This window comes from Dermacentor silvarum, chromosome 8, assembly GCF_013339745.2.
Source record: "Dermacentor silvarum isolate Dsil-2018 chromosome 8, BIME_Dsil_1.4, whole genome shotgun sequence".
In the NCBI taxonomy this organism is placed as follows: Eukaryota; Metazoa; Arthropoda; class Arachnida; order Ixodida; family Ixodidae; genus Dermacentor; species Dermacentor silvarum.
The window spans coordinates 63,590,371-63,617,441 of record NC_051161.1 but is presented as its reverse complement, the minus strand read 5'-3'; the positions used below and the strand labels follow the sequence as shown (position 1 = coordinate 63,617,441).

Below are 27,071 nucleotides of genomic sequence, written 5' to 3'. Positions count from 1 at the left end.
ATCAACGTCTAATTCATCGCGAAACTATTTCAAATAAAGTTTATAACGAGCCGCGGCAGCCCTCGAGCAGCGAGCGAGCGATCAAAATACCCCTACTTGGTGCGAACGCCATTTCTCTACCGCTCCACCGAGCGCCGCCATTTTGGTGTTGTTTTGTTCGTGCATTCTTGCGCTTTTTTTCCCCGCCACCCGCGGCGGCGGGGGCAGCACGTGAGAGGCGTAAATCGCTCATGATTGGAGGGCTCGCGAGAGCTTTCAAGTTTCCCGCGGCTGAGAGGCGAAGCTGAGATTGGGCGAAGCGCGCGCTCCTCAAGGACGCGGGGGAGCCCGCCACTCCCATTGGCTGCTGGGCGCGATGACGTAGTGGTCTCCTGCATAATACTCCGGCCGTCGTCTGCTTCGGCTCCTCCATCGCCGGTGACCTTTGTGTGTTGCGCTCGCTATCGTCTATCTTTGCAGCCGTTCGCATATTTTCGAAGTTTCTACCGTCTTTATGAGACCGTTGTTGCGTTTGGCCTGCCGATTGTTGTGCGGTCGGTCACGATGCGCCCGATTAAACTCGAGACGCTACATGCGTTCGGTGCAAGGAAGCGTTCTATGGAGCTCGTCCGCATGGCGAAGCTCGCCGCCCGCCCGCGCGCCGACGATGACCGCACCGACGGTTCTTATGGGGCAGCTTCTGCTTCATATACGCGAGAGTGGTTGCGTCGACGCTTCTAGCAACGTGATTCCTGTTCCACCGGCGCGAGAATTTGTCGTGACGAGCACGCCTGGTGTCTCGTGCTAATCGACAGCAGTACAGTGCTCTAGGCCGGTATTTTGTAGCGATGCCTTTCCGATGCTAATGCCTTTTTGCGCTTGGTCAGTAATCAGAGCGACGGTCCGCTAATGTTATCAACGGGATCAGCCGACCGTGAGCGGTAGATGATAAGACTAGCATTGAATAAAGCGTTACACATCGCTACAAAATACTGGCCCTAGATAACAACAGCTTCCACATACCCTCTTTCATCTGCCTTGGACAGTGCGATTGCGTCGTCCACTGTGCAATTGCAAACACGTTTCTGACGTGTGAGGAGAAAGAGGTGGCGGATAAAAAGCGCGCTGCTGTGCAACGAGCACTTGGCGCTATGCCGGCGACGGAGCGGAAATTTAGATAATTTAGAGCAATGGAGCGCGATCCTGAAGCTGCCACCGCTACAAGTGAAGGCGAAAAATTTTGAAGAAGGCCAAGAAGCAATCTCAAGAGAAGGTGGAAAGGCGACAAAGGAAGAGAGTGCCTAAGGACATCTCCAGTTACGCTGCTGGGTCATTTTAGACCAATATATGTGCTCTAAACTTTCAAAGCTCATTTTCTAAAAATGACTTTTTTGGCTGGTGAGGCTGCTTGTTCCCGCCATATCTCTGTAACTGCTCATCAGATTTCCAGAAGGTTTTTTTTATTGTGTATCTGAATAAATTTCTGAGGGCAAGACAAGCCCGTTTTTTTTTAATATATTGTGTCTGTGATTTGTGATATTTAATCAAAATTTGATTGATAAAATTTTAATCACCAACACTAAATTCGGTGGTCTGCTAAAAGTTTTCAGCGAGGAAATTTAAAAAAAGGGCTCTGTCTTGCCCTGAGGTAGCCATCTGGGCAAACATACACAGTATTCCCAGTTCCGTACCATGTTTCGTTACTGTGCCAGGCTTTCCACGAGCAAGGAACTTGTAAACTTTTGTAAATTCTTATAAAACAAAAACTAATGAAGATATCTTAATGAAATTTTAGATTTGCCTCTCTATCGCAATGTACAGCGTGTGTGCCAAATTTCAGCCCTTTCTGTCAAGAAACAAAAAAGTTGTTTTTCATCCCCTCCTCCCCCCTTAAAGCCTTTATTCTTGCGTTTACCGCCTCGCATAAGACCGCGTTTGCCACATGCCTTCATAACTGCGTAGTCGCCATTCATGATTGCGTTGATAGCCACCACGGTTTCGTCCACAGTGGTTGCAGCAAACAGTAGTTTTGTTTAGAATCTGTTCACGTGTCGGGCAAGTGCCTTCATAACTGTTTAGTCGCCGTCCATGATTGCGTCAATAGTGGCCGCAGTTTCTTCCGCAGCGATTGAAGCAAACAGTACTTTCATTTTGACTCTGTGCTAAACTGTCGAGGAGGAAGCGCACAGACTACATCATGATGAACGGACAATCTGTTGGCAACCAGCTCACTGGCGAGAAAATAATTGGGATGTGCGCGTGGTAGTGAAAAATGGGTCTCAGATGAAGGCGTGCACTGGGGCCGCGCTGCGAAGGAAGTCGCTAAGCCTTTGCCGCTGATAGAGCCAATCAAGTCACGAAATGACGAGAATTGCAGCTTCCGCACAGCTTTTGTGCAAGATAGAAACAGGATTTATTTGCTCATTCATTCAATGAATAAAAGTTGTCGCAGTTTCACCTGAAAGGCGAAGCATCAATTGCGATAGCAAATTTGTAGAGAGCTATACGGAGTAATGATATTAGCTTTATCAGCTGTATAAACTTGGACATGCAGCATCACCGGCAACACGCAGAACTGTTGTCGACGCCGTCGGCATTATGCCCGCGTTCGCTCAAAATGCGTGCGGCGTTGGTGACGGTTACCGGAGCCTCTGATATAAATAGGCACTTGGTGCCGCAGCTAAACGTCGCCTCGCTTCCCTCCCCCCCCTCCCCCATGGCCTTTCGCGCGTCGGAAGAAGGCGCGTTTGCTCTACATAAATGGTGATTGTAAAGGAGGAAAGAGACGCCTACTTCTGCAGCCCTTAAGGGAGCACGGCGCAGAACGCGCGTTTGTTCTCCGCCGTGCGTTCACTCCCCGTGAAAGCGCGCGCCCCTCGCGCCCTTTCACTCGCACATACAGCGTTCGGGGCGCGGCGACAATTTCATCTCCATTGACGTCATACGGAACCTCACGGCGACGGCGACGCCGACGGCAGAAATCTGCTTTTGAGTGTCCATATAATTGCTATCGCAATAAAAGCATGTTGTCGTAGTAAGCATCTGTTTATTGTTTTCTTGATAACCTCAATAGTTCGACGTTCGGTTAATTCAGACATGGTTTTCAGTCCCGTGAAATCCGAGTTAAGTCGCATTGGCTATGAGCAGAATCGTGTAGCTGAGGTAACTTGGCCATGATTTGCTTACTTGGCTTATTGCAGGTGTGCTTTATTGTTACTAGCACTGTAGATCAAGTGACAAACACAAGCAATTGTTTTGGAGTTTGGCATGGACTATACATTCCAAAAGGGGTCACATTTGGATTTGCAGGTCTCACTTCTACTGGACACATGCAAGTCACCTTGTGGTAGAGTGAAAGAAGGTAGCGAGACAGATTTCTAGATGTGTTTGGTGTTGAGATTGCTGTGCTGGAGTAGATTCTCTCGGCATTGGCTTTGCCTGACCTTTAAAGCATCTTTTTTTTTGTAGGTGCTTTGTTGAGTGATACCAATCTACTCTGTTGTTTTCCTCCAGGTGGACGGTGCATATGTGGCAGTGCGCTTTGGTCGTGAGAGTGGGCCTGGAGAGGATCCTCTGGCTGAATGTCGGCTGCTGCGTCGGGATGAGCTGCAGCCTGTGAGGGGATCGGCCACACCACGCCTTCCTGACTGTTTGCAGCGCACGCCCCGACGTGTCTGCCTGCCTGATGGAGTGCAGCTGCTGGCCATGGCCATTGACTCCCAAGGTGTGAACTACTGCAGTTGTGTGTGCCTCCAAAGCTGTGCTGTCCAGCTAGAATGAAAGTTATTGAAGGAATGAATTGGAAACACTTCGTACAAGTTATTACTTCTTCCTAATGAGACCTGGATGCATATTGCATTACACACATAATGAGTGTTCTCCTCACATGGGACATCAAACATTTGGCAGCTTTTACGGACACTTCGTCCAGATTTTATGGGATCTGTCCACGTGCTCTATCGTGTTTTTGTAGGCAAGAGTTGCCAGTAATGAAAATTCTTAATCTCAGCCCAGGATTCAATCCTGGGTTCCTAATGTATGAGCTATTGTGCTGCCATCGTTTTTTTAGACTGCTGCTGCTGTGACAGCTATCAATGTTTCGGATGGTGCCCCGCATTTTTTTTTTTTTTTTGCACAATGGGCCCTTTTGATAATTCTAAAGCTAGCTTTTCTGCAAGGCAGTTTGCCAAGATATTTGTGACTGTCATTTTTTAAATCTGCACATACGATCACTGTTAAATTGTCTTATTACATGGAAAATGTAGGCCTAGCTCTCATAATGAACAGTGAAAAACCATGACTGCGCCGCCATTAGTTGGTCAGATAAACAATACAGGGAAGTGTACTCACGTATTTGGAAAAGGGTCTATTAGTCACTCTACCAAGCTTGGTGCTGCTGGCTGTGTGCTTGGTTCATCCATCATTGATGCCTGACCTGCTCAACAATGTGTACATGAAAGGGGTTGAGTCAGGTCTTTAGGAGAGAAGAAACAGCACCGAGTTGATGGTATTGCATCTTGATTTGTGAACACTATTCCATGGCCTAATTTAGTGTGGAATGGCATTGCCCTTACCATAATTTCTTGTAATACTTGCAATTCCACATACAGTAAAAGCTTGTTATTTCACAATTCATTAATTGGACATTTTGGATAATTCTAAGCAGCCGCCGCAGTGCGTCTAACAATGTATTGAAAGCAATATGTAACGCATCCCGCTAATTTACACTGAAATCCGCACTGTTACCGATAATTCGAACTCCGCTCCAACGGGGTTGGGGAGAGTGCTAGTGCGCAGGAGCATGTTGGCCACACTGGGCGGCGTGTGCTCTAAAACGCGCTTCGCCGACAGTCGCAGACAGCCATTCAAAGCAAAACGCGGGTTGGGGATGGTTCTGCACATGCTCTGAAGAGAGCAGCCAACGGCGCGCGCGTCGGGAGTATAGAGGAGATAGCATTTCGGCTGGCATAGCGCAGCGACGTAGCGAGACTGGCCGCAAGCGACGCTTGCCCGCGCGCTGAAATGAACGACTACGTTTTCGGCGGGCCGGTGAGCGTCGCTTGTGGTCAGTCATGCTACGCCACTTGCGCTGTGCCAGCCGAACTGCCGTCCCCCTCGATACTTCGACGCGCATCGTCAGATGCTCTCTTCAGACAGAGCATGCGCAGAACGATCCCCAACCTGTGTGCCGCTTCGAATGGCTGTCTGTGACTGTCGGCGCGTTCAGCCCGAAGAATGCGCGGATGGAGCAAGAGCCATCTCGACATCGGGCACGTCGGACGGCATTGGCCGCGTCTGGTTACGTTGGCTGTGCCAGTGCGTCGAACTATAGACATTCTTCTCGGCAATGTGACATAGCGTGTGCACGCGCGCACGCTCACGCCACGTTGGACTATATTCGTGCCTTAACCAAGCGATTTTTTCTGACTTTCATTAGTTCAAATTTTGTATAATTCGAATTTTCGTACCATCCCCGCGGAATTCGAGTTAACGAGCTTTTATCTACTGTTGCTACATTTTTCTGTTTTGCACATTCACTGCTACATCTGTAAACTTCATAAATTGAAATGCATGTTTGTTAGTCAGTTCGACCTATTACGAGGGAATTGATGTTTTATTGACAATGACCATCTGGGATACATGCTGAATATGCTCAGTGTTTTTGCATGTTTGTTAGTGAACATTTGTTAGCATTTTTGCCACATAGGGGATGTGTTGAGAACACAACAGCTGCATGTATAAAAATGCATCCCCCAGTTACAAGCTCAACTAGGATATGTGCTTGCATTTCTATATTTGCCAGTGGTTGCAACATTGGCGTGATTCAGGCTCAGGTACAAAGCTTTAAATCTGCGGCATGTTTATAAATTATTGTATTTAATCGATTCTAACGTAGATTGTAACGCGCACCCGTTTTCCGTGACAAAAAAAAAAAATCCTTTACAGTACCGCGTACCTCATGCTTTCATACAGAAATGCAACTTTCTCTCATTTGAAAAAAACAGATTTACTCCCGATGCACTAAAGTTGCGATAAATAAAAAGCCTCAGTTTCGCCCCAAAGCGAAGCATCGATTCCGATAGCAAATTAGTAGACCGCTATACGAAGTAAGGATAGCAGTTTTATCAGCCGTGTCAACTTGCAAACATTCGCTTACTAAATACATTAATAAGCACGGTGTCATGTGCGCACGAGGAAACATGAACACATCTTGCTCGTTGATCGCGCAAACTCGCTGTCAAAATGCTGGAGTGACGAAGCTTGGCAAGCGAATTGACCTTCGTGCTAGCATGCCTCTCGCTTCAACACGGCCTATAAGCAGCAAAAACACAGCACACAGCGGACTCTCCCCGTCGCAGATCGCTTTCAAGATAGGGCCAAGGCGATTGTATCGCCGAAGTGGATCGTCGCAGAATACGACCTGCTTTGGTTCACTGAAACCCTTCCGTGTTGCTTTGCTGGCGAAAATCTTCTCCTTCAGTTTGCGCCAGTCCCGCACGCAAGTTTCGGATTCACCGAACGCCCGTGATACAGCCTGATTTCCGTCCGTCTCCGCGGACATGATCACTTTCCTTTTAAATGCGGCATCATGAACTTGGCACTTCATGCTGATAGAGCAGACGCAAAAAACGGGAAGACAGACGGTAGCCTAATGCCTAAGCACACGTACTGCAGCACATGGAGGAAGCTATGGCAGCTAAGCTAGAGTGTAGCTAGGCTCGAAGCATGTGCGAGGCGGCCATTTTGAAATGCCGATGTCTATATGGTAACGCAAAATTAAGGTCTTACTCGATTCTAATGCGCACGCAATTTTTGGACCTGTTTTATCGGAAAAAAAAGTGCGCGTTAGATTCAAGTAGATACGGTAATTATGCCTCGATTATCAGGTAACCATTTGTAAACAATGTTCCGATTTTTCGTGATTATAGAAGTATTTTTCTCCTTAATCAGGCATCCATGCTGTGGTGAAGAATGGTGGCCAGCTAAGCTACATGGTGTACAACATAGTGACTGGACGTGCTGAGCAGGACAGCCCTTTCCCCACCTACCTGCAGTCGTTCCTTGGCTTGGACCAACGTCAGATTTCCTTGTCCATCAGTGGAGAGGTTTGCCTCAAATGTTCATCTTTGTTTGGCGTACATGCTGTAGATGTGCAGTAGATGTGTGTGAGTGACGTATTCATTATGCAGTTAAACCTCAATATGACAGTCAGTAAAATTGGCACCTGACTTCCTTATATGAAATTTCGTTATATTAAAATGAAACCTTTTATGCAAGTAAGTGCAGTCACCGGCACATTTTGCTTACACAGAAGGGGCCGTAAGGATTTTAAGCGACACTAAAGAGCAACACTTAAGTTTAGACTGGTAAAAAAAAGTATTTTTTCAAAACGAAGTTCACTCGGGGCTCTGCATGCATCATTTATAGACTTTTTGGCATTCCGTGCAGTCTGGTCGCAATCGAAGCCATGGTTACCTTTCCCTACAGGAGCTGTGGTCACACGCAGACCTAAAACATTGGCTTCCGACGGTCGCACTACATCGTTTGTTCTCGGTGTAGGGCATTACCATGAGAAACCAACATCGCTTATGTACCTGCCTGTCTGGCTAAAAGCTTGCTTGCATATTTAAAAAAAGTCACAGTAATTACAGATTGTGCACTGTTCTTTATAGGCATGTTGGAATTTGTACATTAAGTAAGCTTTGTAGGGCCCCGTGCAGCTATACAGTTCTTTAGATATTACCCCTACCCTAAAAAAGAGTTGCTTGCTCTTGTTGTCCCTACTGTAACAAATGAAGTAAAATACCGGATCTAAAGCTTACTTGCCCATTTATTTGTGCTCGTTTTTGTAAAAACGAACGAAGACTATTAGTTCTAAGACAATAAATATCTTTCTGCAACTTAAGTGAGCAGTCATAGTTAACACATCACAACGTTTTCCTGTAACTTCTAGTTAAATTTATGGATTTAAGATGAAATACTGTGCAGTCTACTTATAACAATATCAAGAAGAACGAAAAATTGCGTCTTAGTGCGAGTCTCCTTTTCTAGCGTGGTCGTGGCCGAGCAATAGCTGTCAGTGCGGCTAAGCACATACGCAGCCTGCTTGCTCTTTTAGAGATGTTATCGGTCGCGTGTGCAAAGAGTAGGTGTGCTGAGATGGTGTGGCAACATGTGTGGGGTCTTCCTGTGCATCAAGTGCTGGAGGTTGTGTAACCTGAAGTTTCAGAGATGTGTTCGAGAGGTAGACAAATGATTCGATCCCTGCTACCGGAGCTCTTCATGATAGCGTAGTCCCACAATGGGCAAAACTATCGGCCGTGGGCGAAGTGGCGTGAAGGTGTGGCTGGCTTCACTTCATACCGTCGATGTGAAGATATCGTCGAAATGGCATGAGATTGTATCTTTCATCGCCAACTCAAATTCAACAGAACGAATCTTTTTCTCATTCAAGTTTGCTGTTTCTGATTGGCCGATAATTAGAAAAATTTTGTGGCCCCTTTCATATTAGAAAGATTCATCGGCAACTGTACTTACTTGCATAAAAGGTTGAATTTCGATGTAATGAAATTTCGATATAATGAAACAAATTGCCCATTTTACTGACTTCGTTATATTGAGGTTTAACTGTACACTCGGGTCTTGTGAGCAATGGTGTTACATCTGATGTGTGGCGCTTGTTTTAGCAGTTGCTGTGGTAACTGCTGCTTTAGCAGTCACAACAGTGTTATTGCAGCCTGCCAGAAAATTTAATTAAGATTGATGTTATTTCGTGCTAGAGATTTTGTTGACACGTTGCTGTTCTACAATCAACACACGTGCTGTTGCTATCTTGCATAGAACTGTTCTGCATGTGTTTAATTAATGGGCTATGCTGCAAGAATACTGAAGAAAGACAGCGATACAAAATAAAAAATTATCACTGTGCTCTTGTTTGTGTTTCATCTAATAGATGAAAAATCTGGGTCACCCTTGAATGACCCTCGTATAAAGGTAATGATGAAGGCTCGTAATGAGGTCTTTTACAGGGTCATACATTTTTTTTTTTTCTTAAGTATGCATTCATCTCGTGCAGAATGAAGCGTTGACGTTGCTGCGCGATGGCAACAGCACCATCTACCCTCTGGCCAAGGACTGTGTCGAGAGCATTCGGGACCCCCAGTGGCTGGACCTGCCTCCTGTACGGGCCCTGGGCTTAGGTGTGCACCCACTCAAGGATGCTGCAGCCAACCAGAAGAACCAGATTGGCATTGTTGTCCTTGCTCTGGAGGTGGGAGGCCTTTCCTTGGCTGGTTTGTCAGATGTACGAGGGCGATTCAGAAAGTAATGCCTCCAAGCCCACTACTTTGCCAGTAGTACTGCAAACATTTTGAACTCTTTATCATTAATGCATTGATGTTTATGCTATAGAATGTCACTTGCTTCACCTTCATCTCTTCTCGTTCTAGAGTAATCGAGCAATCCATGGCGTCTGGTGGTGACGTCCGGTTGAAACAGCGTGCTGTAATTGAATTTCTACCCGCCATGGTTGCTTAGTGGCTATGGTGCTGTGCTGCTAAGCACGAGGTTGCGGGATCAAATCACGGCAACGTCAGCCGCATTTCGATGGCAGCGAAATGCGAAAACACCCGTGTACTTATTTTTAGGTGCATGTTTAAAGAAACCCAGGTGGTCCCAATTATTCCGGAGTCCCACACTACGGCCTGCCTCTTAATCAGAACGCAGTTTTGGCATGCTTAATTTTAATTTTAATTGAATTTATGACTGCGGAAGGTTGTGCACCCATCAGCATTCATCGTCGTCTGACTGCAGTTTACGGGGATGGCTGTGTTGACGTCAGCACTGTGTGGAGGTGAGCAAGGACTGTGAAAGACCAAAATTCAGCCGCATTAAATCTCCACATAAGCCACAACCTTCCACAGTCAGAAATTCAATTACAGCCCGCTGTTTCAACTGGAATTGAGCAAATACTGCCAAATTAATCGGCGGTGTGTTTTAGTGTTTTTTCTGCATCTTGTTTAATTCGACCCACCGGATAATTAGGTCACCGTCGTCAGTCCCGTCAGGGTCGAATAACAGAAGTAGACTGTATCATAACGTTAGCAAGTTTTTGTCATTACAGTGCATGTTATGAAGCGTTACTAAAAGCACAAATGGAGCATTAGGAACAAATAAGCAGTTTGTTTGTGTGCACAGGACACTTCAGAGAGTGCGAATTATCTCTGTAGAGCCAGTAAAAAGTTTGGCTCTCCGAGTGACATAGTCTGCTCCATGGCATATGTTTTATGCCTATACTATGCCCCCGCGGATGAAATTTATTCTACTTTGTGGGGTCTCAAACGTGCTCTTGGGACAAAGGAACGACAACACAGAGTGGACTTCCCTCTGCAAGTGTGCCTTATTGCCCGCAGCAGTAAACGTTGCCTTATTCGCCCGAACCCTGCGTAGCTGCGATTGCACGCGTTGCGGGTTGGGGAGTACCCCCACAACTTTTGCTACATTTTTGTTTGATTGCACACAGATGACATTTTGAAATATTCGAAGGCCATTTGAAGTATACTTGTGTTTACGAGTAATGACTGTGTGATTAAAAATTTTGAATGCAGTCAATCCTGAATTTGTCAAACTCAAAGGGGATTGTGAAATAGTTCAATACACCGATAATTCAAAATATAAAATGTGCCTATTTGAAACTTATCTGAGATTTCGGCAAGTCTCGTATGTTTCCCAAGAGTGTGAAAAGCGGGAACTTGACACAGCTTCTCCGAGGCCGAATGCACAAAAGTTGACTTAGTTTTTTGCTCACAAACATTGCAAGTTGCTTGTGTTGCGGAATGGTTTTTGATACAGTCAAACCTCGTTACTACGTAGTCGGCGGGGAACGTCGTTTAGGTACGCACTAAACGATGTACGAATTCACCGCCAATGCCAGTTTAGCGGCTACTTACTGGCCGAAAAAGAACTACGTCACGATGCTCTCAAACACACGCACTCAGACGGGCTTTATTTGCAGGTTGGCAGCAAACAATAGGTGATCTTCACTTTCCGCCGTGGTGGCCTTGCCGCGACGACGGCATCTTCGAACTCGATCTATTCGCGAGCCAGTTTGTCCATGAGGCCCCGCTTGCTAACTAAATTAACAAGCACGGTGCAACGCGTGCACAGGTAAACATGAACGCATCTTGCTCGATGACCGTGGAAACTCACTGTCGGAACGCTGAGTGAGGAGGCGCGGCAGCGGCAGCGAGCGTGCTGTCTCGTGCTTCAATGCGAACTCGATATCGAAAGCACAGCGCATACGAAGCTACCGGCACTAGTTTCACTTTGTCTGCAGATCGCTTTGAAGATGAGGCCTGCGCGGGCGTGCACTTTTTCCACGTCGCAGATCGCTTTCAAGATAGGCACGCCCGCGCGGTCTCCGCCGAAGTAAACCCCTCCCTTTCTCGCCTCCCTCGCCATGCCTCGCGCGCGACAGAAGCGCGAATCTGTCTCGCCTTTCTCCCTCGCGCGCGCGCGAGATTGAGTCCGCTGACCCTCGCAAGCTTTCACTCGTACATGCAGCGTACAGCGCACGCTAATGATGTTGCCGTGTTTGGGCTTTATACTCAGTTATGTCTACGGTGACAGCAGAAATGCACTTCGTGATAAAATGTGCTTCTGCGCGGTCGCTACACTTAAACCTCGTTATAACGAAGTTGTAGGGGAGCCGTAATTACTTCGTTATATCAATTATAACAGTTTACGGCAATGTATGCTCAGTTGGGTGCACAACTATAAGCATGCAAAGAAGAAAACCGCCTCGTGGCCCACTGTACCGCTATGCGACCTTGCATGTGATGGAAATTGAATAGAAAAATATTTTGCTTGCTCGGTGCGCACACTGCCTATTTTATTGTCCGCTAGACATAGCTGGAAAAAGGCCTGTTATGCTGTGTGAAGAAATGACGTAGAAGGTCAACGGCATTGAGTGCCTGCGACGACATTGGCACGTCGAACGTGTGTGCGTGGGAGGCCACGGTGTTTTCGTTGTTGCTTGCATCAGTTTGTCCGGTGACATCTGCGACAATAGCATCGGCAATCGGCTCCTCCGTAGTGACTGCGTCGGCATCAGTGTTGACATAATCGCAAAAAAAGTCATTCGCAGCTCTACCGTAAATCACTTGTAGATGGCATCCTCGACTGGCTTGAATGCCGCAGTTCGCAGCTTCTTATGGCTTCCTTTGACACCATGGGTCACAGCATTTGTTATTGCCTCATGGCTGGCAAGAATGGTGTACAACGTGCTCACCGCAATGCTGAAGTCTTGGGCAACCTGAGATTTCTTCGTCCTGGACTCGACAGCTTTTATAATGGCTGCCTTCTGCTCAAACGAGATCGTTTTTCTCTTCCGATTTCCGGAGCCTTCATCCATTGCGTTGTGAAATCGGTGACGTGATCGTACAAAGGCTGAGAAACCACAGTGTGCAGCGATCAAGTCAGTCATCGTGGAGAAGGCGCGGCACACAAGGCAGACAAAGGCCGAGAAAGCACGGTGTGCAGCGACTGCACTCAACTGATCTCCATTGTTGTCGAATAACACGTGCACTGTGCAGACGCGCGCGCACACAACCCTCGACTAACCTCGACCGACTGCCTCGACTGCGCAGGGAGCCTGGCGAACTGGTTCTTGAGAGAGAGAGAAACCACCTTGCGCCGCTTGGCCGCTTCTCATTGCCGTCACGTGGCCCGCCCGCTCGCCCGCTCGTTTTGCCCCGCTGGTTGAGCGAGTAGGATGGCTCGCTCGGCCGCACGGGGCGTGGCTGCGCATGGCCGTGAGGTCGACGCGGGAGATTTTACAGCCGCGCCGAACGAGTGTCGAACTCCGCGGAATACTTCACGCACCATGGTCGGGGTCTTTTTTTGGGGGGGGGGTAGACTAATATAGTTCGCTATATCCATTGACAGGTCGATTTTATTTCGTTACAACAAGGTTTCAAATGCATGGTTCTCTATGGAGATTTCAAGGGGAATTTCGTTTGCTTCGTTATCTCTATTATTTTGTTATATCTCGTTACGTTATATCGAGGTTTGAGTGTACTTGAATTACGGCGACAGCGAATTCGCACCCCCTACCACTGGCTTCTTCGCGTTACAGGGTGCTAATCTCGAAGACCATGCTTTTGCGCGCGGCAATCGGCAACAGCTGTGTGAGCAGGAAATACGTCATGGTGTAGTCTCCGGGTTCTCTCAAGCTGCCTTTGTGCGTAAGGCTTAGGCTTGACGGCCGACTCCGTTGTGCTTGCCTTGTACGGCCGGGCTTCAGCGGTACCAGGACAAGCAGAAACACGACAACACACGATAGAATAACAAGCACAACAACCTTTATTGCTCCAGGGGATTCGCGTGGAAGCAGGCTAGGTTCGACCGAGACGTTTGCCGGGGACGATAGTGGTCGAACAATAGCAGGGCGCGACAAAGGATGGGAACGAGATGTGTACCTGAGCTCCTTCCTTCGTCGTGGCTCGCAGTCTTCTCCCGTTACCGGCGTTCGCCGGCCACGCCGATCTTGACCGCCGCCCCGCCTTGTTCTTGGCTCGGTCCAATGAGCACGGGGCTCCGCGTACACGTCACCGCTGCGTTTGCAACCGGTTTCCAAGAGGGCCGCGCCACCGCATGAAAAGCCGCTTGGCTCCCCGCACGGGAAGAGGGGAAAAGGCGTCTGCTCTCCTCACTTCTGTGGCGCGCGTAAGGACGCGAGAAACTATGAACCTTCATAATTCCCTCAATGGTGGCCATGTTTTCAGTTAACTATCGCTGGCAACTATCGTCCGGGCGTCGCAACTAGAGAATCGAATGTCTGCGCACATGAGATTTTGCCGATTTTGTGCCTGTGCGTGTAGAACAAGAAAGAAAAATAGTACGCACTAACCGTTTGGTGGGCACGGCGCGGTCAGCCAATGAATGGGGTTCAATGTTGGCTGAGTGGAGGAATCTTTGCAACTACGTTTAAACTGCAATTACACATTAAACGGGTACGTATTAACGAGGTTTGACTGTATACTGATTGCAACGCTAGCCCTAAAAGCCCATGTCTTCCGGATGCTAGGCCCCGGGGCAACTCACGCGCATCAAAGTGCTTGTTGTGCATTCTTATTCAAGATAAGGCAGAAATGGAAGCACCACGTAAGTGAACTAGCCTGTATGGATACGCGGCAAACCTCCATCAGCACAGTTGTACTGCGAATTTCGTGAGAACGTGTCTGGCCATGTGTCCATTACAATACCAACAATACAGATTTCAAATGGCTGGACATCATATGTGATTAATGAGCCAGGTGGACTGTTATGTCGACCTTTGAAACTGACTTCCTGTTGGAACCAGCCATCCTGGCTTCTCAACTGCTCTAAAATTAAAATGTCCGCAAGTCTTGTATGCCTTCAGCGCTACGACGCCTCGCGGATGGTACGTTCCTTCGTTCTCGGCTTTTCCCCTCTGGCTCCTCAGTCGGTGACTGCCGACACTACACACACGCTGTTAGTATCGAAAATGGCTTTCAGCTTGCAGAATATACATGTCCATTCCCACTCACGTGCAACTGTGTGAGCCTGAATAAAACGCGTTAAGCATGGCCCTGCGAATCACGCAGCAATGAGTCTTGCACGCCACTGCCGCAGTGGGTCTATCTGTGAAGCGAGGATGTGGCGTGCGGTGGTTTTGTTAAATTCAAACTGTAATGTAAACAATCGTTCAAGTGGAGGTTGGGGTCGGAATCATTTTGGCCACTCACAGAATCCTGAAATGTCATTCGCGGAAAGCCCTTGTCTACAAGAAGACAAACCCGGTGGCACAGCATCTCCAGTTCGGCACCCCATGCACGGCGACACTCATTTAGAAGGTTTAGTGTCATCCATGCCTTCTTGTGGAACACGTACTGGATCAGGAGGATTTTTTGCATTCTTGAAGCAGAGTAGTAATCAGCTCTTGCCAATAGCGAATGGCTGCACTTTCCACGAGCCACCCTTCTGTGGCGTGCAAAATTGAGAGCAACCAGCTCATTTTTTCTCCCTGGCACGTACTGCCCTTCAGATTTAATCTCTTGTTTGACAACATTTGTTAAAACAGTGCCGTTTCAAATTTGTCGGCATTGAATATTGCCGACGACAAGAGAAGTGACAGTGTCTCTCTGTTAGGCGAAGTGCACTTTCAGGGGCGTGACACTGCGTAGCGTTCAATATATCGATTGTGGCGGTCAGCGGGTGTCCGATGTATGTGTAGTACATCACTATGCTTTTGCATGGAATTTTCAAGGGGATTTTACAATTGTTCAATATAGACAATAATTCTATACATTTGAGTTTGATATATCCGAGGTCATCTGTATTCGCACACCTGTAGTTGTGCATCGTCATGATGGAGCATGCAGTGGTGCTGTGAAGTTCAAGTAATCATGCGAGCCTTGAAGTAAATTAAGTTGGTTACCGTATTTCTCACAGTCTTCATTTTTTAATGTGTCTGCATGGTTATTTTAGTTAATGCTTGCACTTTGGCGCAAATATGTTGGCATTGCAGTCGACAGTTGCAGATAACATTGCATGGCTTCTTGCAGGCACAAACTCTGATGTCATCAATTCTCAGAGGGGACGTTGAAACTGTGCGCCAGACACTGTACAGCCTGGAGAACACATGTGGTAAGTTTGAGTCATCCATAGAGAGGTATATATTATTGGGCAAACGAGAAATGCGTTATTTGAATGGCTTTTTTTTGTGTATGTGTGTGTGTATGTGGGTGGGCGTACATGTGCTTTTCTCTTTGTAAAGCATCTGTTCAAAACTATGCTTTTTTTTTTCTCTTCCCATGGCTTCCCTTTCCCCCATTGCATCATTTTGTTTGTGCAAGTATACAATATCATAATGGCCTGTCTAACTTTTATGTTCTAGATACAGAAGCTGGTCGAGCGACACTTAACAATATCCTCAACGAAAGATGGGATGGCAATCGCAACATACTTCATGCTGCTGTCTCAACCTGCTTTCCAACATCAAATAAGGAGAACGAATCTGGAGGTAAACGTCAGGTTTTGGACTCGGTTGGTGGTGTCCCTTGCTGTATTGGTATTGGCATGTGCCTTTTAACAATGCTTAACTTTTACAATAGCTTCTTGGACACAATATTTCTTCGAGATATTTGCATTGTGCATGAACACTTAGGGCATATTATTTGGATTTATCAGTGTTCTTAACTTCCAGAAAACTCATCTGGTAACATGGACTCCTTGGATCTCCTCTCGTCCTCTTCAAGCATCGCTGTTTTATCAGGCCGCAAGTAAGTAAATTGTGCACTGAGCACACAGAGGTGGAACAAAAACGAAACAGCTGGCCTCTTTTTTTTAGTGCTTCTTCACTAGACTTATTACCGTTTAAAGGTAATAACCATAATGTTAGCATGATAGCTATTGCTTTTAGTACGAACAGACTAGCCCAAGAACAAGTTCTGTTAACCCATCATTCTTTAACGCGAGCTCTTTACGGTGTTCCTCTCCCTTCTTTCGTATCAACAGTATGGGCAATGTTTGTCCCCTGTTGATAAGAAAGAAGGGAGTATCAACAGTATGGATAATGTTTGTCCCCTGATCGTGGGATCGAATCCCGGCCACAGCGGCTGCATTTCGATGGGGGTGAAATGCGAAAACACCCGTGTACTTAGATTTAGGTGCACGGTAAAGAACCCCAGGTGGTGGAAGTTATTCCGGACTCCCCCACTACGGCGTGCCTCATAATCAGATCGTGGTTTTGGCACGTAAAACCCCATGATTTAATTAATTTTAGTTTTTAATTAACGTTTGTCCCCTCACCTTTCTTGTGCCTGTCGTTAAAATGCTAGGGCTATTGTTGCTTTAAAGATTAACCAACTAGCCCAAGAATGAGTTCTGCTATACTGCTTAAGCAGTGAATGCAGCTAGGCTTGTGTGAATATCAGTTCTAAGGTTCAAAGCGAAATCAAAATGAATAATTTCAAATTAATAATAAAATGGAATAAATAAAAAATGAATAATAAATCAAAATGGAGTACTGAATAATTTCAAAGTGAATAGTTCAAATAGGTGTGGGATTTGCATAAATCTTTTATGTAACTGCCAGAAGTTGATAAATGTAAAAGAAAATGAGGTTCTTGCCAAGATGCAAGGAGCTTGATCTCTGGAATCGGTTTTTTCAAGGTGCTGTTAGTTGCTATTCAGATATTTTTATGGGAAACGGAGATTTGTTTATCGACTCTTGCTGAGTATTGTGGTTGAGCCTGTGTACTTGAAATTTTGTGACTGTCGAATCGGTGGGAGCACATCGCGGCTAGCACATTCGCAGTCCGACAGTTGTCACGCATCCAGGATGCCACAAAGGGCACCAATGACTACTGCTTGACACCTGCAGTTTAAGCTGTGTTGCACAAGTTCAGCTCGGTGCTGTCTGCCTACGTACAAGCCTAGCCCATTTCAGCTAGTAAGCGCCCAGACAAACTTGTAGACATGCTAGCTGTAATTGCGAACTCGTCGCCCACCGTTGCCACGCTGCTTCTACAGTCCTCATTTGTGCGCATGATCTCGTGCCTGGTCATCGATGAGCCACTCTATAAGCAGCAAACTTATCGCAGCAATTTGCCACCTACCACAATGCATGCCAGTGACTAATTTTTGTCACAGCGCATTGCTTTGGCTGTTAATCCAAAGCAGTGCTTCTTTGCTAAGTGTCTGCGACCAAAATTATGGTTTGGTGCCGAGTCGCCAATCTATTTGCAGGGGCTGTATGACCTTCAGAAAGTTAAGAAAGCACCTCGCCAATGAAAGCGAGAGTATGAGGGTTAGTCTGAATGGCGGCAACTTTTTTCATAGCTGCCATTTTTTTCGTCATTGTGCACATGAGTCATGTCTGAATAAATGAGCTAGACGCTGTTCAGCATTGAACTCTTTGGTTGTTGTTATACATTACTTCAATAAAGAAGGTTGGGTGGCGCCGCAAGTATGTTAAAATAATCGAACAGGTCCAAAAAATCGCTTGGCAACTGTAATGGAGTCGTTTACCTTTGGCTTGTTTTGACCAAAAGCCATGTAATAGCGATGTGACTTACTCACCAAAACTGTCGATTGCACATTTTAAAATTCATGTTTGTTCACTTTGAACTGAAGTAAATATCGAATAGCATAATGTTTGTTTGAATGTTCGAAAATAGTGTATTCTCTATGCTTGCATTTGTTACTACCTCGATAAACAGGCAGCTATAGGTTGAAATGCAGGCAAGATGTTCTGCCTGTTATTAGGGGTGTGCGAATACTCCAAACTAATTAAATACTGTCCTATTAGCTTCATTCTTCGAATAAAATAGTCAGTCTTTGAAAATATTAAATTTTGTTTAAGGGTTTCGAATAAGAATTTTCAATTTTCATGAAATGGGATAAATTTTATTCCAGCAGTCTAATGAACATAAAACACGAGAATGTAGTAAAGCACACTGAGCGTGCTATGTTGCTCTGGGAGCCAGAATTTTTCAACTGAACTGCAACTCGCACCGACTTCTTCAAATATAGTTTTTTTCCGTCAACAATTGAAGCCTGGAACTCGTTGCCGGGAAGCATCCATTCACTGCTATTGAAAGAATTCTTCGAAGCCTATTCGTGTTCATGAATGTTCATATGTTTGTTCATCCCACTCCTGCAATAGCCTCATTGAGGCTGCAGTACGTATAAATAAATAAATAAAATCAATCGAACTCGAAATTTCACTCGTACCTAGCATTTGGCAGTGGGTATTGTTTGGTACTACATGTGGAAGCTGAACCTTTGGAGTAAATCGGGATATGTTTTGGTGCAAGATTATTTGATACAGTCGCTGGAGTCGTGAATATCCACATTATAATTGGCGTTGCACTATAACCACAACAATAATTTTCAAAGCCTGCTTTCATGCGTAAAATATGTAATACAAGCAGCCATCCATATTTGGCAATTGAAGCAGTGTGAAGGGGATGTTTGAATTCTTGTTACTTTGCATACGTTAAAAGCAGCACCCAAGGACTGGCCTTCACAGAGTCTCCACATGGAGCGAACAAAATAAGACAAAAGAATGCAAAAGAGGAAAGTCAGTTTTTGCACACAATCTGGAAAGCCGAAGAGCGACAATGCACTTGCGTTCAGTGTGAAGCGCATGCCACTGAGAAGTCGCCGGAGCTGAGCATAGCCTCTGAGGTTGCTAACACGTCGCGTTGGGCTTATTCGAGATCGGGCGATGCACTCGCGGCCTTGTGCCACTCAGTCTTGGTGCAGAGGCTCCTGTTGCCTAGGCAATCCCTGCGTGTCCGCAGCTTCCGCCATGCTTCTGCAAAACATCTTATACCATGTGGCAGTGCGCGCAGCAGGCGCACTGTTTTTTTTTTTTTTCTGCTCCTTGTTCGTTCACTTCGCGTGTCTTCCTCCTCCGCATTGCCCTCGCCGCCCTCCCCTCTGCTGCTGGCACACGCCCTTGAGAAGCTCCCTTGCTTCATCACTTGTCTGCAGGATTTTCCGGCAGCGACCTCTTAACAGGTACTTAGTCTCGGCACTATAAGCAGTACACGTTTGCGTTTGAGTTTTATGGGCAGGTTAACAAGAATCGGAAAAGACCGTATTATATCCGGTCGTGCAGTACAATAAGCGATTACATTTAAGTGATCTGAGCTGTAAATAGCAGCACCATCAGCCGCGACCGTTCAGAGTAGAGAAAAAAAAAAATAAAGGCTGCGTTTTTCTCTCTGCGATTGCTGCAGACGATGCACATATACTAATTTGCCTACAAGACTGTTTTATAACCTTCAGTCTGATAATGCATGACCGCGTATGTTTTAAAGAGTCCCGAGTATGCGATCAAGCTGCTTGTTTATTCTTAATGCTTTATTTGTGCTTTCAGTGAACTAAACTGCACTTCATAATGTGCAATGTAATGGCAGGAACTAGCTGATGTTGTGAATACTGGGATGTGAACATGGTTTTATATTGATAGTGAAAATGGCTGTTCGATATTCAAGAACTATTCAACATTTGATGTTTGCTTCTGGCACTATTCGATTGGGGCTAAAAAAATTACTATTCGCACACCCCTACCTGTTAAATACTAAAGTAGTCGCTCGCTAGCTGATGGAACTCCTATACCATGCGTTGTAGTTGATGCCCTCTGTGCGCGTAACCCTTTGTGGCGCCTCCCCTTTGTGCAGCATGTCGCTGTGCGAGATGATGCGGAGGGCTACGTCGGCCGCGCTTAGCCTGTCGGGGCTGGAGTCTCAGGATGCCGAGCGGGACTCGGACTTCCCCATCCCTACACTGACCTGGCCACCCGAGCCATCAGACTCCTCAGCTTCCTCTTCCTCTCCGGGCAACGGTCGCAACAGCAAGGGCATTGGTTAGTGTCTACCAACTTTGCATTCCTATGAGTTTAGTTGGGGTTGCCTTTTGCATCTTTGTTGCTCAATTGGTAGCCTTTGCTAGCAATGCCACGTGTACCTGATGACAAGCACAAGCAGCAGTTTGAACCTGAGGTCTTGTAACAGGTAATGTTAAGCAAAAAAAAAAAAAAATTCACCGCATATCCACGAAGTGAATCGTGATGAGGGGCGAAGCACTGGGGATCGTTATACCGTAAAATCATCCATGACATTACCCCACTCGTGCATGTAAATGCGTGACATTGCGCTGTACAGTATATGCAATGTGTTTTATTGCTCATAACGTGTATAATGTGTTGAGTTCTGGGTTGCGTTTCGATTTCATTATTACTGCATTATGGTTGGTGAAATGCAGAGCCAGTAGTTCTTCCAGTGGATCCATCCTAAAGTTTGCAAAGACGAGGTGTATGCACGTTCCCCTCGTGGTCGTGGGTTGCTTGTAGTCGTAAGAGATGCACCGTAAGAGAGCAGCTTGTTGTCGGTGTTGCTGGCGAGCCATCGCTTCCCGCGCCCTCAAATCCGGGTCTGCTTGGCGTTTTTGCTGCTTTGCCGATGCTTTCCGCGCCCTCGCCACCGGAGTAGCTTGCTGTCTGCATAGACGCTGAGCCGCAGCATGCTGCGCCTTACGTTCGTCCATGGCAGAAAGAGATTGTGTGGTCTGGAACGCACCATACACAGCAGCGCCATCTCGTGTATGGACGTTGAGCAGCTGCATGCAACGTTTCATCCATGACAGACAGATGGCGTGGCAGTCGATGTGAGCACGGACGACGCGGACGGACAAGGCTAGACCCTAAGGAGCTTCGCCCCTAAATCTGGGGTCTTGGCTTAACAGTATGGGCTACCCTCCACCCTCATTCAACTCTATTTCGTGCATATACAGGACGACTTACCTCAGTGGGTATGAGGTTCTGCTGCTGAGCACGTGGTCGCATGTTCAATTCCAAGCCACGGCTGCCATGTTCTGATGGGTGCGGAATGCAAAAACATGCACAGACCGTGCTTTGGGTGCACATTAAGGAAACCAGGATGGTGTAGACTAATCCAGAGCTTTCCACTACAATAACCCCCTCATAAACCACTGTTCTGCTTTGGGACAATAAACCCAACTATTTAATTTAAAACAGGTTATGGCCTTTTGTACTGCACTACCTGGCTCATTTGTGCCACATTTGTGTAACGTAGGGCACTTCACAGAAGCTTCGTATGAGCAAAGAATATTACTCTTAACCCTTTGAAGGTTTTTGCCGTATCTGTATGGCGGCAGTTTTCTGTCCCGCAAGGTCTTTGCCGTACGGGTACGGTTTCGATACTCCGTTTGAAATTTCGCACCATAATGACGATGCATGCTCACCATGAGGTGCTGCCACCTTTTAGGACTTACAAGAAGCGTTTGACATTTGTGCTACCTTCTTGCGGAGATAAACAGAACTGATTTCTAGTTTCAGCGCGTTCATCGCGCAGACTGCGGCAACACCCCTTTCGCGGTTTCGGTTTCGCCGCGTGATCGCAATGGAGGCGCGCGAAACGTGAGTTTTCTCTCTGTCGGCACTGTCTTGCAGTGGCGCTGAAGTTGATTTATATCTTGATTGGCGGTGTCTTAGCTTGTTTATCAGCGCCGCTCACGAGGTATTCTCGCTCTCTGCGGCAACGCGGTTTCGGTTGCGCCGCGTGATCGCAACGGAGGCGCGCCAAACGTGAGTTTTCTCTCTGTCGGCACTCTCTTGCAGGGGCGGCGGAAGTTGATTTCTATCTTGATTGGCGCTGTCTTAGCCTGTTTATCAGCGCCGCTCACGAGGTATTCTCGCTCTCTGCGGCAACGCGCGTACGCGGTTTCGGTTGCGCCGCGTGATCGCAACAGAGGCGCGCCAAACGTGAGTTTTCTCTCTGTCGGCACTCTCTTGCAGGGGCGGCGGAAGTTCATTTCTATCTTGACTGTAGGCGTTTTTGGTGTGCAGACTGCGATAAGGCGCTGTGCGTAGAACCGTGTTTCAAGGAATACCACACTCTGAAATATTATTGAACATTTGGAGTTCTGAGTGATGCCGACATCAAAATACTGTTTCTAATTTTTTTTCACTATTTATTCCCGACTTTATACATTTTGTACATTCAATATCCGCAATAAAGTAATTTGACCACCTGGGAAAGTTTTTTTCAATATAATACGATCTTCAAAGGGTTAACAACCAAACGTTGTGGTGGTGTTTAATACGGAGGCGTGGCTCTGTTACAAGGGTGACCCATGATTAATTGTGAGCATTTATTAAAATGTCTTTCTTTTGGTGGCATGCAGGTTTACTACCGCAGGCGAGCAAAGGGGAGCATGGCGACCGCAATGCTGCCTTGACAATTCTCTTCTTTCTTTGCGAAGCTGTTGCACTGAGGCCACACCTGAAGGAGTTGCTGATGGCCAGGTCAGTGACATAGGAATATGGCAAATATTCTTAGGCACATAGTGCGAAGTGAAATCCGTCATGGTGTGAGCCAGAAGGTAGTGGTACAATAAAGGAATTTCTTAGTACAGTTAAACCTTGATTCAACAAACTTTAATAGAACAGAATTATCAATATAATTCAAGTATTTAACTTTATATAACATCATTTCCATAGAACACCATGTATTTAAAACATCAATGCAGTCGACTTCCGTTAGTTCGATCCTGATGGGACCGACGAAACTGTTCAAATTATTCTGCTAGTCTAATTAAAGAAAAGGCAGAAAAAACACTGAAACACGCCGATGGTTCACTTGGCAGTGTTACCTTTAAAGTTAGCTTCGCCGCAATGCAATCATGTTATGCGGTGAAGCATATCAAATAAAGTAAGGTGCCCCTGTTACAACACATAGCATGTGTTCCTTAGTTTAAACACGCACATGCGCCGTCTCTGGTCACAGTACGAGCACTGAGACACCTAACTCTTTCTTTACCACGGGGAAATTGGCTGTTTTTTGTATGTTTGAGTTTAAAATTTTTTGTGCAACGGCCAATAAGTTAACAATGTCATGCAGTATATAAAAGTGAAGGTAAATGAACGTGCTTTCAAATAATATTTTTTTAGATACAAAAAATGTTATTTGCAGTAAGAAAAATTCTTAAACAAAGTAAACCCCCCAAAATTTTCAAGAAAGTTTCAGTAAGAAGTAAAATCTACGGTAAAAAAATTTTTAGAGATATTCCAAAATATACAATTTGTTGGTATATCCCTTGGCAACATTTCTTTAAAGAATTGTACCCATAGATAAAGTACTCTTTGAGTTAAGAAAAATTACATGAGGCATAGTGAAACATTCAAGTTCTTGGTTGGTCCTACTTACGATTTTTTTTTTTTCAAGAAAGAGATTAATTTCGAGCATAATATTATATACAAAAACACGAGTACTAAACACACATTTCAAAAGTACATTTCGGAAAAGAAACAGTAATTACAACATATGTAGTAAAAATTACCAAACATCAATAATTAATGAAATTCACGGTAAACTTTCCTAATGATAGACTTGCATCTTCACAGAAAAAATTACTCTACCTCGGTTTGTCAAGGATATGCGTCCGTGCATATTTGTTGGTGTTTATACGTATAGCATGAATGACCTCCACCGTAAATGACAGGCAAAAAAAAAAAAAAATTTGAGAGCTCTCGCCAGTCGCTTCGGACCCCTACAGAGCGTCATCCCGAGGTCAATGCCCAGATCTCTCTGGAGCCGAAACTGGTGGCAGCACGTCTTCTCCAAATGAAGTGGACACACCACAAATAAAGAAAATAATAGTTTGAAAACCAACAGGGCAATTGAACCGGCTGTAGATATTACTAAACAAAACGGGAGACGAAAACAAAACTTGCCGGCGGGTAACAGCTGATGTTCCCAGCTGATCTGCTGAAGTTTCCTCATCCAAACTACACTCCGACGACATGACATCGATGTCCGAGTCATCACTGCTCGAAAAGTCTAAAAGATCGCTTCTAGGATTGTCGGGATCAAGCGAAGCAGCTTTCTTTCGAGCGCGTGCGGTACCGGATGTCGATGCCACCACGCCACTCAAGTGCGCCTTTGAGCTCGTGCACGGTTTAAAAATCCCCGCCATGCGGTAAAAATGTGAACCGTGCAGAAATGGAAACTCTACTTTGTGTACACTCACTGAGATGGCACTACGAGTTGGGAGCTCAGCGGTTTTTTAAAATAGGCGCTCAAAAACTTCGGTCACCGGTAATCGATGCCTAGTGCCGTGGTAAGGAAAGAGCTAATAAGTTTACTGGCAGGCCTTTGGAGTTCTAGAAAGACCCCAGCTTTTTTGTTGGCTTTAAACATCCCCTCGACTTGTGGAATTGTTTCATTTTACCGCTTCCTTTTTGTTATCTTTCCGAAAACACAAATGGTTTTTCCCCGCTTTGCGGTGCATGGCGTGTGCTCGCTCAATAAATTAGGAACGCGTGCTAGGCCCCATTAATGGTTAGGCCCCCATTAATGAGACATGCATGGCGGGCGAAACAAAGGTGCAGTTGCCGCAGCAACATCAGAAACAGGTCTGAATGGCTGCCAGTATGCTTATTAGGCATCTAGGTAACCGTTATTTGACCGGAAAGGGCATGTGCCCGCCTGTGCAATTAAGACACACATGCTGTGTCCCATGACAGTGGCCCCTTTCCAGTCTTGGTACGCTTCACCGCATAACAGGGCTTTCTTGCGGCAAAGCTGAGCAGAATTATCTGGTCAAGGCCAATTATGAGACCGAAATAACAGAAGTTTGGGCCCATAAAAATGTCTGGGTGCCAGCCGGGACTTTTGGTTGGGATCGAATTGATAGATAAATCAAATTAACGGAAGTCTACGGTATAATTAAGTGTGCTTAACACGATTTCAATATAAAAAAATTTCACTGCCACCACGAAGGAATACTGAAACAATAAATGATAACTTCGCGGATGCAGATGGTCAAATGGTTGAATTACAAGCAGCTGCTTGCCTCTCAAATCGTACGCTGCGCGACCAAGGACGACGACCTAAGCGGAGCAGTGTCATGTTCCGTATAAAGTCCAAGTGCGATATGTTCCTATCGTGCTCGGCTCTGTATGCTTTGGGTGTGAGCGGAAGTGTGCTAGGATGAGCCGAGAATGATGGTGGGTTGATGAGCGTTGTCTTCCCGAGCGAGCAAGGGGAAAGGGGGGAGGGGACCGAGCTCACAGTAACATGATCAAGCATGCTTGAGATGGGGTGGGAGGGAGAGAATGGGGGGCAGGTTGGTGCGAGTGTCCTTTCCTAGCGCAGATGTGGCTGTGCATGGCTGAGCGTGGCAGGCCGTGCCCTGTTTTAGAGATAACCTGCCCCGTGTACAAATAATGGGTTTGCCGAGATGGCATGGCATCATGTGTGCTGTCTTCCCGCGTGTTTAGTATTGGAGGTTGCGTAATCTCCAGTTTCGGAGACACACTGAAGCGAGAGGCTGACGAAGTATTCGCTCCTTGCTGCCAGCGCTTTCCATGATAGCGGCGTCCCACTGCGGGGGACCCTATTAGCTGCGAGGGCTAGCGGACGCGAAATCATGGCTGGCTTTGCTTCGTACTGTCGATGTGAAGATATCGTCGACATGGCATGAAGCCTTATCTTTCATCACCGACTCTTAAATTAAGCAAAATGATTTTTTTTCTCTCATTACTTTTTCCGATTGCCCAATAATCCAGAAATATCTGCGGCCAATTCTATGTAACAAAAAAAAAAAAACGTTGGTGGCTGTATTTATTTGCATAAAAGGTCAAATTTCTTTACAGAATTTCGGTATACAGTCAAACCTCGATATAACGAATTTGTACTTGCGGCGAAAAACTTCATTATATCGAGAATTTCGTTATATTGAGGTTTCGTTAATTCAATGGAACTAAGATGGGGAAATAAAAATAGTTTCTTACATCGTGAATTTCGTTAAATCGAGGTTCGTTATATTGAGGTTTGACTGTAAAAGCAAGTTGCCGATTTTACGAACTTCGTTATATTGAGGTTTAACTCTGCTATTATTGCATTCACAAAAGAATAACATTTTGATTTGGAATCTAGCCACCCGCTGTGGTGGCTTAGTGGCTGTGGCATTGTGTTGCTAAGCACGAGGTCGTGGGATCAAATGCCGGCCGCGGTGGCTGTATTTTGATGGGGGTGAAATTTAAAAACACCCATGTTGCATTGGGTGCGTGTTAAAAGGACTCCAGGTGGTCAAAATTAATTCGTAGTCTTCCCACTACAGCGTGCCTCGAAGTCAAATCGTGGTTTTGGCACTTAAACCCTCAGGATTTGATTTTGAATCTAGCTGAATTTAACCAAAGGATCACAAAATAAATCTTGCTCCTCCTTGAGGTGCTATGCCAAGTATGCTTTGTGCCAGTTGAGCACTGTATTGTGGAGCTTTGTGAGCTGATTCAAGTGCACCATATAAGACCACATAGAAGAAGACCCCGATTTGTCATGTGCCCTTTTATACGCTGAATGCAAAACACTTAGATGAAAAAAAAAAAGTAGAAGACATTGTTAGGCGCACTTTTTTTTTACGTGGGATGCGTCAGTCCTTGACCAGTAATGGGCTTTGGTCCTTACCCTTGCCCCCTCTCTTAGCATAAAGAAGGCAGGTAAATGCACTTGTCTGTGTGAGAAGGTCACAGC

General features: G+C 46.0%; 1 protein-coding gene across 16 annotated transcripts in view; it reads left to right on the top strand.

Annotated features, from left to right (window-relative positions):
• The window catches only part of LOC119461340 (E3 ubiquitin-protein ligase UBR5), a 135,201-nt gene that overhangs the window by 29,246 nt on the left and 78,884 nt on the right, over positions 1 to 27,071 (top strand). For 13 of the 16 annotated variants that reach the window (XM_049672497.1, XM_049672494.1, XM_049672489.1 and 10 more), the window contains 9 exons: positions 3,493 to 3,703; positions 6,931 to 7,085; positions 9,056 to 9,250; positions 15,567 to 15,648; positions 15,899 to 16,024; positions 16,208 to 16,283; positions 19,477 to 19,530; positions 20,196 to 20,380; positions 22,720 to 22,840. In XM_049672497.1, the coding sequence (XP_049528454.1) occupies positions 3,493 to 3,703; positions 6,931 to 7,085; positions 9,056 to 9,250; positions 15,567 to 15,648; positions 15,899 to 16,024; positions 16,208 to 16,283; positions 19,477 to 19,530; positions 20,196 to 20,380; positions 22,720 to 22,840 (1,205 nt within the window). The remainder of the gene's footprint in view (positions 1 to 3,492; positions 3,704 to 6,930; positions 7,086 to 9,055; positions 9,251 to 15,566; positions 15,649 to 15,898; positions 16,025 to 16,207; positions 16,284 to 19,476; positions 19,531 to 20,195; positions 20,381 to 22,719; positions 22,841 to 27,071) is intronic. The other 3 variants (XM_049672496.1, XM_049672495.1, XM_049672493.1) reach the window with 1 other exon arrangement.